Raw genomic sequence first — 15,064 nt, 5'->3', positions numbered from 1 at the left:
GAGCAAAAAACTGTGTGAGCCAGCGAGGTTCTTGAGTCTGCTTCTCCGTGCTTGAGAATATTGGGGGGAGGGGGGCGCAGAGGGTGAGGGAAGAGATATTGTCCCCCTAAGTGAGAAAAAACATCACTTCCTCCTCTAAAGTCATTACAATGCTTTCTGTTATAGTGTGAGACATATTTTATTAAAGTTAGCTGTGTCCCCAGCTAGAAAGTCTAACTGAGTTCATTCATTTACTCATTAGACTATTTTCCTCTGAAAAGGCAGAACTGGGTTGTATGAAAAGACTTTCTGGATTGGAAAGGCAGGGGTGGAGGATGCCTGGGGTGTTTGTTTATTCATTTATTTGTCCCTGCTATGGTTCTCCGTCGACTGCATCATCAGTTTTCTTCTTATCTTAGGTCGATTTCCCTAGAAGCCAAGTCTGAGAAAGAGATTTCGGCACATATAATCTATTGAAGGGAGGCTCTCATGATAGAGTGGACTATGACAGGAAAATATAAAAGCTAAGCAAGGATGTGGTCCCAGCAGAGACCTGCTTCAGCCAGATTCCATGGGGAGGTTTGCAGCATGAAGCCCTGGAGCGATACTTGCCTTCCATTATGCACAGGAGGGATCCCATGTTAGGTCATGAAAAGTCTTAACAAATTTAAGATTAAAATCATGCCCGGTATCTTTTCTGATCACAATGGAATGAAGCTAGAACTCAATAACAGAAGGAAAATTGGAAAATTCACAAATAGGTGGAAATTAAACAGCTGTTGAACAATAATTGTGTCAAAGAAGAAATCAAAAGAAAATTGGGAAATTCCTGAGACAAATGAAAATGACACATAACATATCAAAACTTGTGCAAAAGCGGTACTAAGAGAGAAGTTCATACTGATAATACCTACATTAAAAAAGAAGAAAGATCTCAAATAAATAGCTTTGTAACTAACTTTATACCCAAGGAACTAGAAAAAGGAGAACAAACTAAGCCCAAAGTTAGAAGAAGAAGAAGAAGAAGAAGAAGAAGAAGAAGAAGAAGAAGAAGAAGAAGAAGAAGAAGAAGAAGAAGAAGAAGAAAATATATACATATATATATTAGAGCAGAAATAAATGAAATAAAAAAGAGAACAATAATAGAAAAAAATCAGTGAAATTAAGAGTTGTTTTTTTGTTTTAAGCAAAGATAAATGAAATTGATACTCTTAGACTAAGGGAAAAATAAAGAAAATTCAAATAAATAAAATTATAAATGAAAGACAGTATAATTGATATCACAGAAATAAGAATGATCATAAGAGACTATGATGAATAATTATATGCCAATGAACTGGATTACCTAGAGGAAATGGATAAATTCCTAGAATCATATCAATCATATCAAGAAATAGAAAGTTGAACAGACCTATAATTAGTATGGAGATTGAATCAGAAATCGAAAACCTCCCAACAAAGCAGAACCCAGGACTAGATGGCTTCACTGGCAAATTCTACCAAACAGTTAAAGAATTAACACCAATCCTTCTCAAAGTCTTGCAAAAATTTGAAGAGAGAACACTTCCAAATTCATTTTATGAGGCCAGAATGACCCTGATACCAAAGCCAAATAAAGATACTGTAAGAAAAGAAATTTATAAGTCAATATCCCTGATGAATATAAATGCAAAAAATCCTCAACAAAATACTAGCAAATCAAATTCAATTGCATGTCAAAGAATCATACACCATGACCAAGTGGGATTCATTCCTGAGATGTGGGAATGGTTCAACATATGAAAATCAATTAATGTAAAATACCATATTAACAAAATAAAGGATAAATAATAGATGTAGGAGAAGCATTTCACAAAATTCAATACTCTTTTCATGATAAAACTCTCAACGAAGCAGGAATAGGATGAAATTATCTCAACATAATAAAGACCATTCGTCACGTACCCTGAACAAGCCCTGTCCCGTCTGATCTTGGAAGCTGAGCAGGGTCGGGCCTGGTTAGTACTTTCTAGATGGGAGACCACTTAGGAAGACCAGTGCTGTAGGTATAAAAAAAATAATAATAAAATAAAATAAAATACTTTTAAAAAAATAAAAAATAAAGACCATTAATCACAACCACAGCTAACATTATACTAAATGGCGAAAACTGAAAGCTTTTCTTCCAAGATCAAGAATAAGGCAAGGATGTCCATTCTCTTCTATTCAACATAGGAGTGGAGGTCCCAGCCCAAGCAATTGGGCAAGGAAAAGAAATAAAATGCATGCAAATGGGAAAGGAAGAAGTAAAATTGTCTGTTTGCAGACAACATGATCTTCTATATAGAAAACCCCAAAGACTCTATTTAAAAAACTATTAGAACTAATAAACAAATTTAGTGTAGTTGCAGGATACAAAATAAACATACTAAAATCAGTTATGTTCCTATTCTAACAACAAACTATCTGAAAAGGAAATTAGGAAAACAATCCCATTTATAATAGCACCAAAAAGAATAAAATACTTAAGAATAAATTAATTAAGGAGGTGAAAGAATGGTACGTTGAAAACTACAAAAACCTTGATGAAGGAAATTAAACAAGACACAAATGAATGGAAAGGCATCCCATGTGCATAGATTGGAAGACTTAATGTTGTAAAAATGTCCATACTATCCCAAATAATGTACAGATTCAATGTAATCCCTATCAAAATCCCAAAGTCATTTTTTACAGAAACAGAAGAACAATTCTAAAATTAATACGGAACCACAAAAGATCATGAATAGACAAATTACTCTTGAAAAAGAAGGACAAAACTGGAGGAATCACACTTTCTGATTTCAAAATATATTACATAGCTACGATAATCAAAACAGTGTGGTACTGGCAAAAAAGGCCAACAAATAGATCAGTGGAACAGAGTAGAGAGCCCAGAAAGAAATCCATACAAACTGTATATCTACATGCAAAAGAATTAAATTGGACTTTTATCTTACACCACATACAAAAAAATCAACCCAAAATGGATTGAAGAATTGAACACGAGATCTGAAAGTATAAAAATTCTAGAAGAAGACATAAGAGAAAAACTTTGTGACATTGTCCTGGCATTGATTTAATGAATATGGCACCAAGACCACAGGTAACAAAAACAAACAAGTAGGATTATATCAGACTAAAACATTTCAGGCAACAAAACAAACAATCAATAGAGTGAAAAGACAACCTATGGAATGGGAGAAAATATTTTCAAACCATATATTTGATAAGGTGTTAATCTCCAAAATATATAAGGAACTCCTACAACTCAACAGTAAAAAAACAAAACTAATAATCTGATGAAAAAAAATGGGCTAAGGATTGAATAGAGACTTCTCCAAAGAAGACATATAAATGACCAAAAGGTATATGAAAAAATGCTCCCTATTATTAGTTATTAGGGAGATGCAAATCAAAACCACAATGAGATATCATCTCATACCTGTCAGGATAGCCATTATTAAAGAAAAAAAAAAATCCAAAAGACAAGTATTGGTGAAGATGTGAAAAAATCGGAATCCTTTCATACTGTTGGTGGAAATGCAAAATGGTGCAGTCACTATGGAAAACAATACAGAGGGTTCTCAAAAAGTTAAAAGTAGAACTACTATATCATGTAGTAATCCCACTTCTGGGTATTTATCCCAAAGAATTGAAATCAGGATCTCAAAGAGGTAACACTTTTATGTTTATTGCCATACTATTCAAAATAGCTAAGATATGAAAACAACCTAAATGTCCATCGACAGATGAATGGATAAAGAAAATGTGGTATACATATAATGGAATACTATTCAGCTTTTAAAAAGAAGGAAACTCTGCAATATGCAACAACATGGATGAAATTTGAGGACATTATGCTAAATGAAATAAGACAAATACTACATGACTCCACTTATATGAGATATCTAGTCAAATTCATAGAATCAAAAACTGGAATGGTGATTGCCAGGGGCTGGGAAGAGAGGGAAACAAGAAGTTACTAATCAATGGGCATAAAGTCAAGAACGATGAATAAACTCTAGAGATCTATAACATTGTACTTATAGTCAACAATGATATATTGTACACTTAAAAACTTGTCAAGAGGGTAGATCTCATGTTAAGTGTCCTTTTCACAATAAAAAAGAAATAAATAGGGACTATAAGAGAATACTATGAACAATCTTATGCGAACCAATTAGATAACATAAACAAGATAGACAAAGTCCTAGACACACAAATTACAAAACTGACTCAAGAAGAAATAGAAAATCTAAAGAGACCTATAACAAGTAAGGAAACTGAGTCAGTAATCAAAACCCTCCCAACAGAGAGAAGTCCAGGCCAGATAGCTTCACTGGTGAATTTTACCAATCATCTCAAAATGATTTAATGCCAATCTTTTTCAAACTCTTCCAATAGTAGAAAAGGAGAGAAAACTTCCTAACCCATTTTATGAGGCCGGCATTACCCTGATACCAAAGCCAAACAAAGACATCACAAAAAAGAAAAATACAAACCGTTATCAGTGACAAATATAGATGCAAAAATCCTCAACAAAATACTAGAAAACTGAATCCTAAAATATATTAAAGGATTACACACCATGACCAAAGAAGATTTATTCCAGGAATGCAAGGGTGGCTCAACATGTGAAATCAATATAATATACCACATTAATAAAACAAAAGGAAAAACCCACATGATCATCTCGATTGATGCAGAAAAAAAAAAACATTTGACAAAATGTAACACCCTTTCATGATGAAAACACTCAGCAAACCAGGGACAGAAGGGAAAGTCTGCACACGATAAAGGACATTTATGAAAAACCCACAGCTAACATCATACCTAATGGTGAAAGACTGAAAGCTTCCTCCCAAGATCAGGAACAAGATAAAGATACTTCTTCATTTTCACCACTATTATTCACTATTTTACTGGAAGGTCTAGTCAGAGCAATCAATTAGTCAAGAAAAAAAAAGCATCCAAACTAGATAAGAAGTTAAAACTATGTTCACAGATGACATAACCTTGTATGTAGAAAACTCAAAGAATCCGTAAAAAATTATTATAGTTAATAAATGAATTTAGCAGCGTTTCATGATACAAGATTAAGGCATAAAAATCAGTTGTTTTATACACCAGCAATGAAAAATACAAAAAGAAATTAAGAAAACAATTCCATTTACAATAGCAGCCAAAAGAATAAAATATTTAGGAATAAATGTAACCAAGTAGGCAAAGAAACCTGCACACAGAAAACCACAGAACATTGCTGAAATGAAGAACTAACAAACGGACCTCACTCTCCTCTATCCCTCCAATCTCTTGTCAGTGCCTGTATTTGCAGAACTGGCAGCCAATGAGCAAAAGAATACACTGTTACAGTTTACACAGAACGCTTCACGGAGTTCTGGGTGGGATGGGCAGAGATGGAGAGTGAATCTGGAGAGCAAATGGAAGATATTTAGCATATGTAATAATTCTAGTGTCTGATGTCTTTGTGGGTGCATATCCATGGCATGTTTTTTTTTTTTTATCAACTTATACTCATGATGCCTTCTTTCCTTGTGTGTTTTGTTTTGTTTTGTTTTTATCATGAGCTTATAGTCCTTGAAATTTTATCTGTAGGAATTTTTTGAAGCCTGGATTGAAGTTATATTTCTCCATAGAAATTTGTGTTTCTTCTGAGAGCCTTGTGGCTTTACCAGCCAGGGATATTTTATGCCAAATTTTTGACTTGAGCTGTTTCAGACTACCCAGTTTGCATGAATTCAGGCTTTAGACCTCCATGAGGGCCATGGTTTTGGTTCTATATTCTCAAAAGAGCCTTTCTCTGCTCCATGAAGGCAATTTTACTTGCAATGCCCTAGAAGGTGGGTTTATTTCTGGTTCAGTCCTACATTGAGGACATAGGACTGTGGGGTCTGGAGCAGACATATCTGATGATCCTTGCCCTATCCCTTCTGGTCATATCCATCTCTGGTCTTAACCTCAGTTGTGGTGGAAGGTTCTGCGTCTCAGCTCTGATTTTAGCCACAGTTCTGGTGGATAGTTCCTAGCGAGCTCACACACAACTGTACGGACTGCATCCCATTTCAAATGCACACATCCACCTTCCTGCATCTGCTCCAAGACCTTTGCCAAAGGTAAGGAATCTGGTTGGCTTACATGGCAGGACAGCCCACAAGTGAGGAGGGAGTTGACACCCTGGAAGACAATCCTTAACCAATAGAAGAAACTGGTGGATACATGTTTCAGACTCTTGTCCTTCAGGTGACCCGTGCTGGCAGGTATTCTGTCTGCTTCTCAAGATGCCCCTGCAGAATCTGTACACTTAACCTCACATTCTCTCCTCATATGGCTCCCCGATTTTCCTTTTTAGTCCTTCTCAGTCTCTCCTAATTTCTGCAGTCACCTCCTGAATGAACTGCCTGCATCCATGTTCTCATTGTAGGTTTTGATTTTTTAGGGAACCTAGATGAAGACAGGATCTCCCCACTTTATGCTTTTGCCAAAACAAGATTTTTTTCTTCGTTTTCTTACCGCTTCTTCTTTTTTCCTGCTACAAGCTTGTAAGGTGTCTCAGATGGAATGAAGATGACAGTTCTGGCATTTTCCAAATTTCACATTCATCCTATAGCATCCTTAATAGATAACATTTATTCATTGGACTGTTAACACCGAACTAGTCCAATTTTTGCAGCCATCATATATTTAAGGAAAGTTAGAACTGAAAAGTTCATGAACATAGTTATAGTTTCTTCTCAAAAATGGTAGATGAGACAAAACAGTAAGTCAAGAGAACAGGTAAGGTGGAAAAGTGCTGGAATTTTACAATCACAGACACCTTGATTCCAAGAGCCACTGTGAGGGCAGTCATAGCGGGCAGAGCCCGATGCTGTCACCAGAGGGCAGCAGAGGCAAGGGACCAGGTGGAGAAGGCAAGACCAAATAATGTAACCAGCCAGAGATCTGATAGAGGCAAGACTAACATTTACTGGGGCCTGTTACAAGTTGGGCATTGTACTGGCACAATAAGAAGTAGTACAAAGTTCAAAGGCAGAGATAGGAGGCCAGAGCCAATGGAAAAGTGGAACAAAGTCCAGTTAAGAGGGCAGTTCTTCAGGTCAACCAGGAAATGCCCAAAGACAGCATGTGTGGAAGTACAATGCCAGAAATAAATAGAATGGCTAAGGACCCATCTTCTGCCAGGGCAGCTGGACTGTTGCTACAGAACCAGGTAAGGTAAATTGTTAGGACCATTGAGAGTCACTCAACCTGCATATTTACTTTACACTGATCAGAATTTAAATGGCTTTTACCTGAGCAAACATGAAATACACATAACCGCATGCCATAAGTTCCAGGCTTTCCCCTATGCTAGATGTGTTGGTATTTTGATAATGTCCCATGTTTGCTTTAGACTCTTACTTGTGTCTCTTGCACTGGATAAAATTCTCTGACTCTACCAGATGGTCACCAAGTACGGACTGCACCATGAGCACCAACTGGCTTGAGGTTAAGGGCTATGGCACTTCCTACATTCTTCTCTTCTGTAAGGTGGGGTTCACTCCCTCTTCCAAAGGCCTTGTGGAAATCCCTAACCCCCTGAGAAGTTACAGCAGGCACAGCAGGAAGCTCTGGGGGAACCCGTCCAGTGTTCACTCAGTGGACCTTTTCATTAATAAGTCGGTTTAGTTTTGTGGGTCTTTTCCTCCTAAATCTTCTCATTACCATGCTACAAACTTACTTAGATTTTGGCATTTCATATTAGTTCTTTTTCAATCCTTTTCAATGGTTTTTTTTTCCTCCAATTAATTTTTTTCTCAAACTTGCTCAATTTAAGACATTTCTCTGGTGGACCTGCATATTCACACCCGGTTGATCTCTTCCTTTGCTTCTTTTTGTTTCTTCCTTCTCCTTGGGTGCGATGCTCCGTGATCAGATTTCCAGTGCCAGCTAGGAAGTGGAGGTAGTGATCTCTGCCGTGTGAATGGCCCAATTCCAGTGATAGATTCCAGAAGCTTCAGCGATGGGTCGTTCAGACAGATGGCACTTATCTTCAGGCTAGGAGCTGCAGGGATAAAGCCACCATGTGGCTGCCAGAGCAAGGAGAGGCAGCAGAGGTGGGGACTACCCCACGTGGGCCAGAAGCTCTCCAATGTTAGTTCACTTCTGCTGCTGCTTCTGAGTCTGCCCCTGTGTCTGCTTCCGCTTCCGCTTCTGTATCCTTGGGCGGGCAAATCCAGAGCCCACCTCTGCCAGGCTGACTGAATTAAACCCTGAACGTCGAAGACTTGAATCTGTATTTTGACAGGTTCTTCGGGTGGTTCCTCTGGTGTAGTGGCTGAGGAGACATCCTGAGAAACTGATTCACCAAGACTGAGCTGGCCTGAAGTTCTAGTTCCCACTATGGGTATTTGTTGCTAGAACCTTCCTTCTCTGTTTTAGGAAAGGCAACTGGAATCTCAGGTGGGGTCTGATCGATTTCCCAGTGGTGTACCAAGGCAGTTGATGGAAGTGACACTCTCTACCCTCCACGTGCAGGCAGTGAGGGGAGATGCTATCTGCAGAGAATTTTAAAACAGTCATAAAACCATGTAAGAAAATGAGAGTTGGTCAGCTTTTTATCATCGCCATGCCCCAGCAAGTCTATGCAACCTGGTCAGTGATAAATACTTCTCCCTGCCGGACCGACCACCCCCACCTCCTACCCTACGATGAAATCCGGTGAGTCAAATCAATAAGTAGCAATTAATCTTTGTTGGTTTCTTTTTCAATGTTTTTATTTTTCAAAATATACAATTTATTTACACCTTTATTTCACAACTGTAGTTTGTATATTTATTCCAAAATCTTTAAATAACTCCACAGTAAACAGTACAAATCACAGGATCGGTCAAACTGCTTCTCTTTAGCCTTTATGCTCATCGAGTTTTTTTTTTTTCTTTTAAGTTTCAAGTAGTAACGGTTTGTGGGTAAGAAGGGAACAAAAATAGGGCAGAATTTTTACATAAGTTCGACATGTAGGATTAGAAAGGGCGATCTGAGCAGCTACTTGGTCTGGGGCCAGACTAAGAGCGTTTATATAGTTTATAAATAAGACCCTCTTACAAGCAGCGAGGGTTTTGGTTATAAGGAAAAAGGGGCTGGAACCTCATCTGCTGAGGGGTGCACAGAAGCAAAGGGGGAGGGAGGTAAGGCACCACATAAAGGCTCCTTCTTGGCTTGAGGAGGCACTGGCTGGAAGGATCCTGAGTGAGGGGGCCCACCTGTGCCAGGTAGAGGTCAAGAATGGCTGGGGATAGGGTAGGGCCTCCGCCCTTGGAGAGGCCTCTTTAGCCTCTGTTGGAGAAAAGCTTTGAGATCCTGGAGGCAGGGAAGAGATGGCTAGAGCAGCTGGTGGCTCCTAAAAGGGCCTGGGCTCCCACCAGCCTCGAGGCTGCTGCCAGCTCCCCGTGGCCCACCTGCACAGGCAGGTGAGGGCCAGGCTTGTGGGGGCTGGATGTGTCTCAGCCGGAGGCATCTGGCGGCAGAGCTGGCATTTGTGATTGGCAGTGGACAAAGGCACTGCCCTGGGATCACGGGTGGCCTGTGGGAGGCATCATGCTGTCTCTTCTTGTGAGAGCCCTTCATTCACCTCAGTGTTCTCCACTCATCAGGAGAAGAGCCAGGGCCATCGAATCGACCCCAGGAAGAGAAGGTGGGGAAGACTAGGGCCAGAGGCCCCACAGACCCTCCTCCTGCTGTGAACAATGGCAGCTCTATAGTAGGGGGGCGGCCCCCAGGGAGCCCAAGATGCTAAGACACAGGTGGGACACGGGCCTGTCAGGGAGTCACAGGGGTCCGCTTCCTTCATTCCCCTTGGGGTTGATATCGTTGGCCAGGTCCTAAAGCAGTCCTGTGGGCTAAGGCTCTGGGCAGGGATGCTGCAGGAAAGAGCTAGTCCCTGAGGACCATTTGGCCACCAAGGGGACGTGACCCCCCTGGAGTGAATCAGGAGGCCAGTCTCAGTTTTCAGGGTCCCCCCAGCACCTTCGCCAAGGCCAAGGGCCGGACGAAGCCCATCCTGCCTGGCCAAGCAAACCTTCTTCGCAGGGTCTGGATGGAGTGAGGGGGACAGCGGCAGGGCTGGGAGTTGTCACTGCATCTTCGGGTGGGGTTCTTCCGGCATAAGGGTGTGGAAAAAGTAATCCCAAAATTTAGTGCTGATGCCAAATCCTAGAGAGGGAGACGAATGGGGAGAAGATGAGGCACTGTAGAAGTTGGTGGGAAAATCTTCTAAGGAGGGGGGCCAGGGTAGGGCTGGCGCTCAGGAAGATTTTAACATGTCCCCGCTGGCCTTCCCAATTCTCGGGGCCATCCTGACAGAAGTCAGGAGCAGAGTACCTGTGCTTCTAGTCTCCCAATGATGCCATGGGAATAAGGCCAAATTCCTTACGTGGCCTGACTTGCTGGGAGAGCCGGGCCCCAGCCTGCCTCTGCCTCCCCGTCTCTCAAACTTCAGCTCCTTCTTTCTCCTTCGTGATGCCAAGTTTGTTCCTGCTTCAAAGTTTTGCACCTGATGCTCCTGAGATGCTCTTCCCCCAAACATCAGATGCTGGCTTCTCTTAAGTTAGGTCTCAGCTCTAATGACATCTCGCTGGACCACTTTGTCTAGCACTCTGCTTTCCAACATGATCACCACTAGCCCACGTGACTGCTGAGCACTGGAAATGTGGCTAGACCTACAGAGGGACTAAATTCTTAATTTCATTTAGTTTTAATGAACCTAAATTCCAATTTAAAAACTTACACTCGATTTGGTTACTGGAAAGCTTTTCAGCACATTCAGATCAACGCAGGTATGTGAATCTACATTTTTTACTATAAATTTTATAAACTCTAAATACAGATCAAATATTTCCTGTGAAAATTTAGCACCTGAATTGATATGTGCTGTAAGTGCAAAATGCACACTGGACATCAAAGAATTAATACAAGAAAAAGAATGTAAAATATCTCATTGACGATATTTTATATTAATTGTATGTTGAAATGATAATATTTTGGTTATACCGTCTTAACAAAATATACTATTCAAATTAATTTCACCCTTTTATTTTTACTTGCTAATGTGGCTAAAAGAAAATTTAAAAATCACATCTGTGACTTGCATATTTTATCAGACAGAGCTGGACTTCCCCCCTACCTTATATAGTTCCTCTAACATCATCTTGCTTTATTTTCCTTGTGGCGCTTATCGCTGTCTCAAATTCTTTGCTATTAATTGATTTCCTTGTTTGTCTTTCTCTGCATAGCCCTCCACCCCCTACACACACCACAGAGTAGGATGGGGGCCCCAGGTTTGCCTTGCTGCCTCTGTATCCCCAGTACCGAGAACAATGCCTGGCCCTTGGTAGGGGCTTAATGGTAGCTGTCCAATAAATAAACGAACGAACGAGAGAGGCTGGACGTGTTGGCCGGTCCTCACCTGACTTCTGATGTGCAAAGTGATGCTTGACGTGATGGGCCTTCATGTTGTACAGGTAGGAGCCTTTGTGAGGTGAGCCGAAGTGCAAGTAGTAATGGGTCATGTCGTAGAGGACGTAGCCCAGGAGGCCCCCAGAAAACACGGTGCCCCCCACTGCCTCGGGCAGGAGGAGCTGTAAGACTGCGTAGAAGAAGGCAATCACCAGAGAAGCTGGCGCCGGGGGGAAGACCAGGCGGGACTCATCGAAGGGTGCCTGTGGACGGAGAGGCTCAGTGTCAGAACGCAGCCTGGGGCCTGCCCATGGTCACAGCAGAGGCCTCTCCTCGGAGGATGAGGTCAGAGCAGCCCAGACATCCCAGTGGTGGGGGGCAGCGCCTGTCACGGGTAGGCTTGGCACTTCCCGGGGCTTCGGGGAAAGCAGGCTACCATGCCAGAAAGCCCTAGGGAGACGGTCCCACTCCCAAGCCAGGCTGGGACCTGAAACGCTGTCCACCAGCACTGAGGTGAGTGTGATGTGGGCACGATGCTCACGGGTCACAGTCCTGCTTTATGTTCAAGAGGCCACTTTGGCTCTGGAATTTGTCAGATGCTAGAGAGGAGCCCCACCACCGAACGCTAGGTGGCGCACTTAGACTGAGCCCTGATGTTGTCTGGGAGGGTGACGCATGGGCGAGCTGAAGTTAATGAGGCTTCACGTGGAGGGATGATGCATGGTGTTAACATGTTTTCCCGACCCTAACAGGAGCCCTTCTTTGTTCCCAGGTGTGTGGGGTGGGGGTGGGGGGGCGGGGGAGTGTGGTGTTATCACATAACCGCGAGAGACAGGCCTTAGGCTCTGGAGCTTCAAAAGCTAAAGGCCTGGCATAGAGGTAAGATTTTAGACTGCTTCGTGAGTATTCTAAGAGACAGACCCTCTCTGGGCTGGAAGAGAAGACAGAGAAAGAAGGCAGGCAATAGTCGTAGAGCGATATGCTGGCGAGGTCCTCCCTCCAGTCAGACCAGGAGCAACAGGAACGTGTGTGCCTGAGAACCAGCTCCTGGAAACAGAAGGAAGGAAGGATGGAGAGAGGGAGGGAAGGAGGGAGGGAGGGAGAGAGGTGAGAGGAATGCCTGGGACAGGCTGGGAACACCACAGGGTAAGGACAGGGAAATGCAGCTTCCTCGGGGCAGAGCTGGCTTCCAGTCCCAGGCACTGGGACCATCATGTTGCCCTCGAAGAGCCCCGGGGTGGAGGGTGGTTGAGAGCACCGACTCTGGAGTGCAAAGAATGGGGCGCAAGGTCCTGACTGTGCCGGGTGTGACCTTGGGCGAGTTCCTGAGTTTCCTAACTTCCCGAGCCTCAGTTTGCTGCTCTGGAATGGGGAGAACTGCAGCGCCATCTTCAGAAGGAAGCTCCACGAGGACAGTGGCTTTTGACTCTTCTGTTCAGTGGTATCTAGAACAGTGCCTGGCACAGAGTAAGCACCCGGGGAACATTTGTTGAATGAATGAATGAATGCATGAATGAATGCATGAATGAATGAACTAACGTAGAACAGTGCCTGGCACAGAGTAAGCACCCGGGGACATTTGTTGAATGAATGAATGAATACATGAATGAATGAATGAATGAATGAACTAACAAACGAATGAGCGAGGTGTTGTAGGATTAACGATGATACATACAATGTACCTGCAGAGTGCCTGGGGTTAATAAATGGCATATAGACACACGCGCTCACTCTGCCCACGCCAGGCCAGATCAGGACCCAGGCCTCCCTCTGAGCAACATCAAATGCACCGAGTTCCTCCTGTTGGTCACCTGACTCCCAGAAAGACTGGCAGGCAGCTCCTGTGAGCTGGTGACAGACGCAGGGCCCCGGAGGGAGCCTGCCCTGCTCACCTTGTGGTGCTGGCCGTGCAAGATGAAGTGCAGCGTGATGAGGTAATAGCTGTCGCTGGGGGGCTTCATGTGGAACAGGAAGCGGTGGATGAGGTACTCGATTAGGCTCCAGAGGAGCATTCCCAGAATGAAGAGGCCCGGGAACACAGACTCCGGCATGGCTACTGAGTACTCTGCGGGGCGGCAACAGAGAGAGGAGGTCAGGACAGACAGCCCCAGCGGGCGACAATGCCTGGTGGCTCCAGACATCCTATCCTGCCACCCCGTCACCTGGGGAGCTGCTGCCCTCTGTCCAGCAGCTATGGGACAAGGCCACACTACTGGGGCTCCTGGGTCAGAATGGGAAGGAGGCTGTGAAGATCTGTACTGGGCTTGGAGGGGTCCTTTAAGGGAACGATGGGGCCACAGGCCAGAGATCTGAGATCTGAGATCTTCCTTAGAGGGACTAAGAGCAGCAGCTGTGGCCCGCACTGGACCTTTGCCTGGTGTCATGGTCTGAATGTGTCCCTTCGAAATTTATACGTTGAAAGCTAACCCCCAAGGTGATGGTGTTAAGAGGTGGGGCCTTTGGGAGGTTAGTAGCACATGAGGGTGGGGCCCTCATGAATAGGATTAGTACCCTTATGAAAGAGGGCCCACAGAGCTCTCTTCCCCTTTCGGCCATGTGAGGATACAACACAAAGTCTGTGACCTGGAAGAGGGCCCTCACCTGACCGGGCTGTTACCCTGACCTTGGACTTCTGGGTTCCAGAACTGGGAGCAATGCATTTCCGTTGTTTATAAGCCACCCAGTCTGTGAAGTTTTGTTAACAGCCGTCCGAATGTGGCTCAGATCCCTGAGAAGGATGACCTTGCCTCGGTGGCATGGCGGGGAGGGAGGGATGATCCCAATAAAGTCAGTAGAGCTAGGGGGTCATCGATGAAAAATGTTAATGACCAGGGACACAGGGGGTTAGAAGGGACAGGAAAACCCAAGAAGAGAAATCTCAATGGTCGAGACTTGAAATCATAGCACACGAGGAAGACTAAAAAAACAAAACAACAAAACAAAACAAAACAAAACCGGATGATTGACCTGGAGACTGGAAGACCGGAGAGATGTAATTGTCATGCAGTGTGGGGTTCCCAACACTCAAGCCTGATGCTGGGCTGCAGGCCTTGAGGCTCTCATTCCTTTTATCTATCTCATTCATTTCTGATTTCATGGGGACTGGGCTCTTGTCCCTCTTTCCTCCATGTCTACCCTCACCCTCTTGGCTTTCCTTCTTTTCTCCACAAGCCAATGCTTTGGACACCCTCTCCCTCCCTTTTTAAAAATAACCGCTTTATTGAACTATAACTCACACGTCACACAATCCACTCACTTTAAGGACTCAAGTCAATGGTTTTTAATACATTCAGAGTCGTACAACCATCACCACAAGAAGAAACCCTGTATCTATCAGCAGTCGCTCTCCATTTTCTCCAACCTCTGCTATGGCCCAGCCCCTGGAAGCCACGAGTCTACTTTCCATCTAAGGATTTGCCAATCTGGACATTTCATATAAATGGAATCCTACAATATGCAGTCTTTTATGACTGGCTCCTTTTACTCATAAGATTTTCAAGGTTCCTCCATACTATAGCATGTCAGGATTTCATTCCTTTTTACGGCTGAATAATAGTCCATTGTATGGCTATACCGCAGTTGTTCATCCACTTATCATCTGATGAACATCTGT

At 43.3% G+C, this 15,064-nt stretch overlaps 1 protein-coding gene across 1 annotated transcript in view; it reads right to left on the bottom strand.

Annotated features, from left to right (window-relative positions):
• Nucleotides 1-10,050: 10,050 nt before the first annotated feature.
• FA2H (fatty acid 2-hydroxylase) overlaps nt 10,051-15,064 on the bottom strand; it is a 42,816-nt gene continuing 37,802 nt past the window's right edge. Inside the window, exons 5-7 of the mRNA XM_006908822.2 lie at nt 13,344-13,516; nt 11,462-11,714; nt 10,051-10,209 (exon numbers count right to left, since the gene is read on the bottom strand). Coding sequence (XP_006908884.1) covers nt 10,130-10,209; nt 11,462-11,714; nt 13,344-13,516 — 506 coding nt within the window. The 3' untranslated portion in view covers nt 10,051-10,129. The remainder of the gene's footprint in view (nt 10,210-11,461; nt 11,715-13,343; nt 13,517-15,064) is intronic.

This window comes from Pteropus alecto, unplaced genomic scaffold, assembly GCF_000325575.1.
Source record: "Pteropus alecto unplaced genomic scaffold, ASM32557v1 scaffold123, whole genome shotgun sequence".
NCBI classification, from domain to species: domain Eukaryota; kingdom Metazoa; phylum Chordata; class Mammalia; order Chiroptera; family Pteropodidae; genus Pteropus; species Pteropus alecto.
Note: the sequence above shows the minus strand (reverse complement) of the source record. Positions and strands in the feature narration are given on the sequence as shown.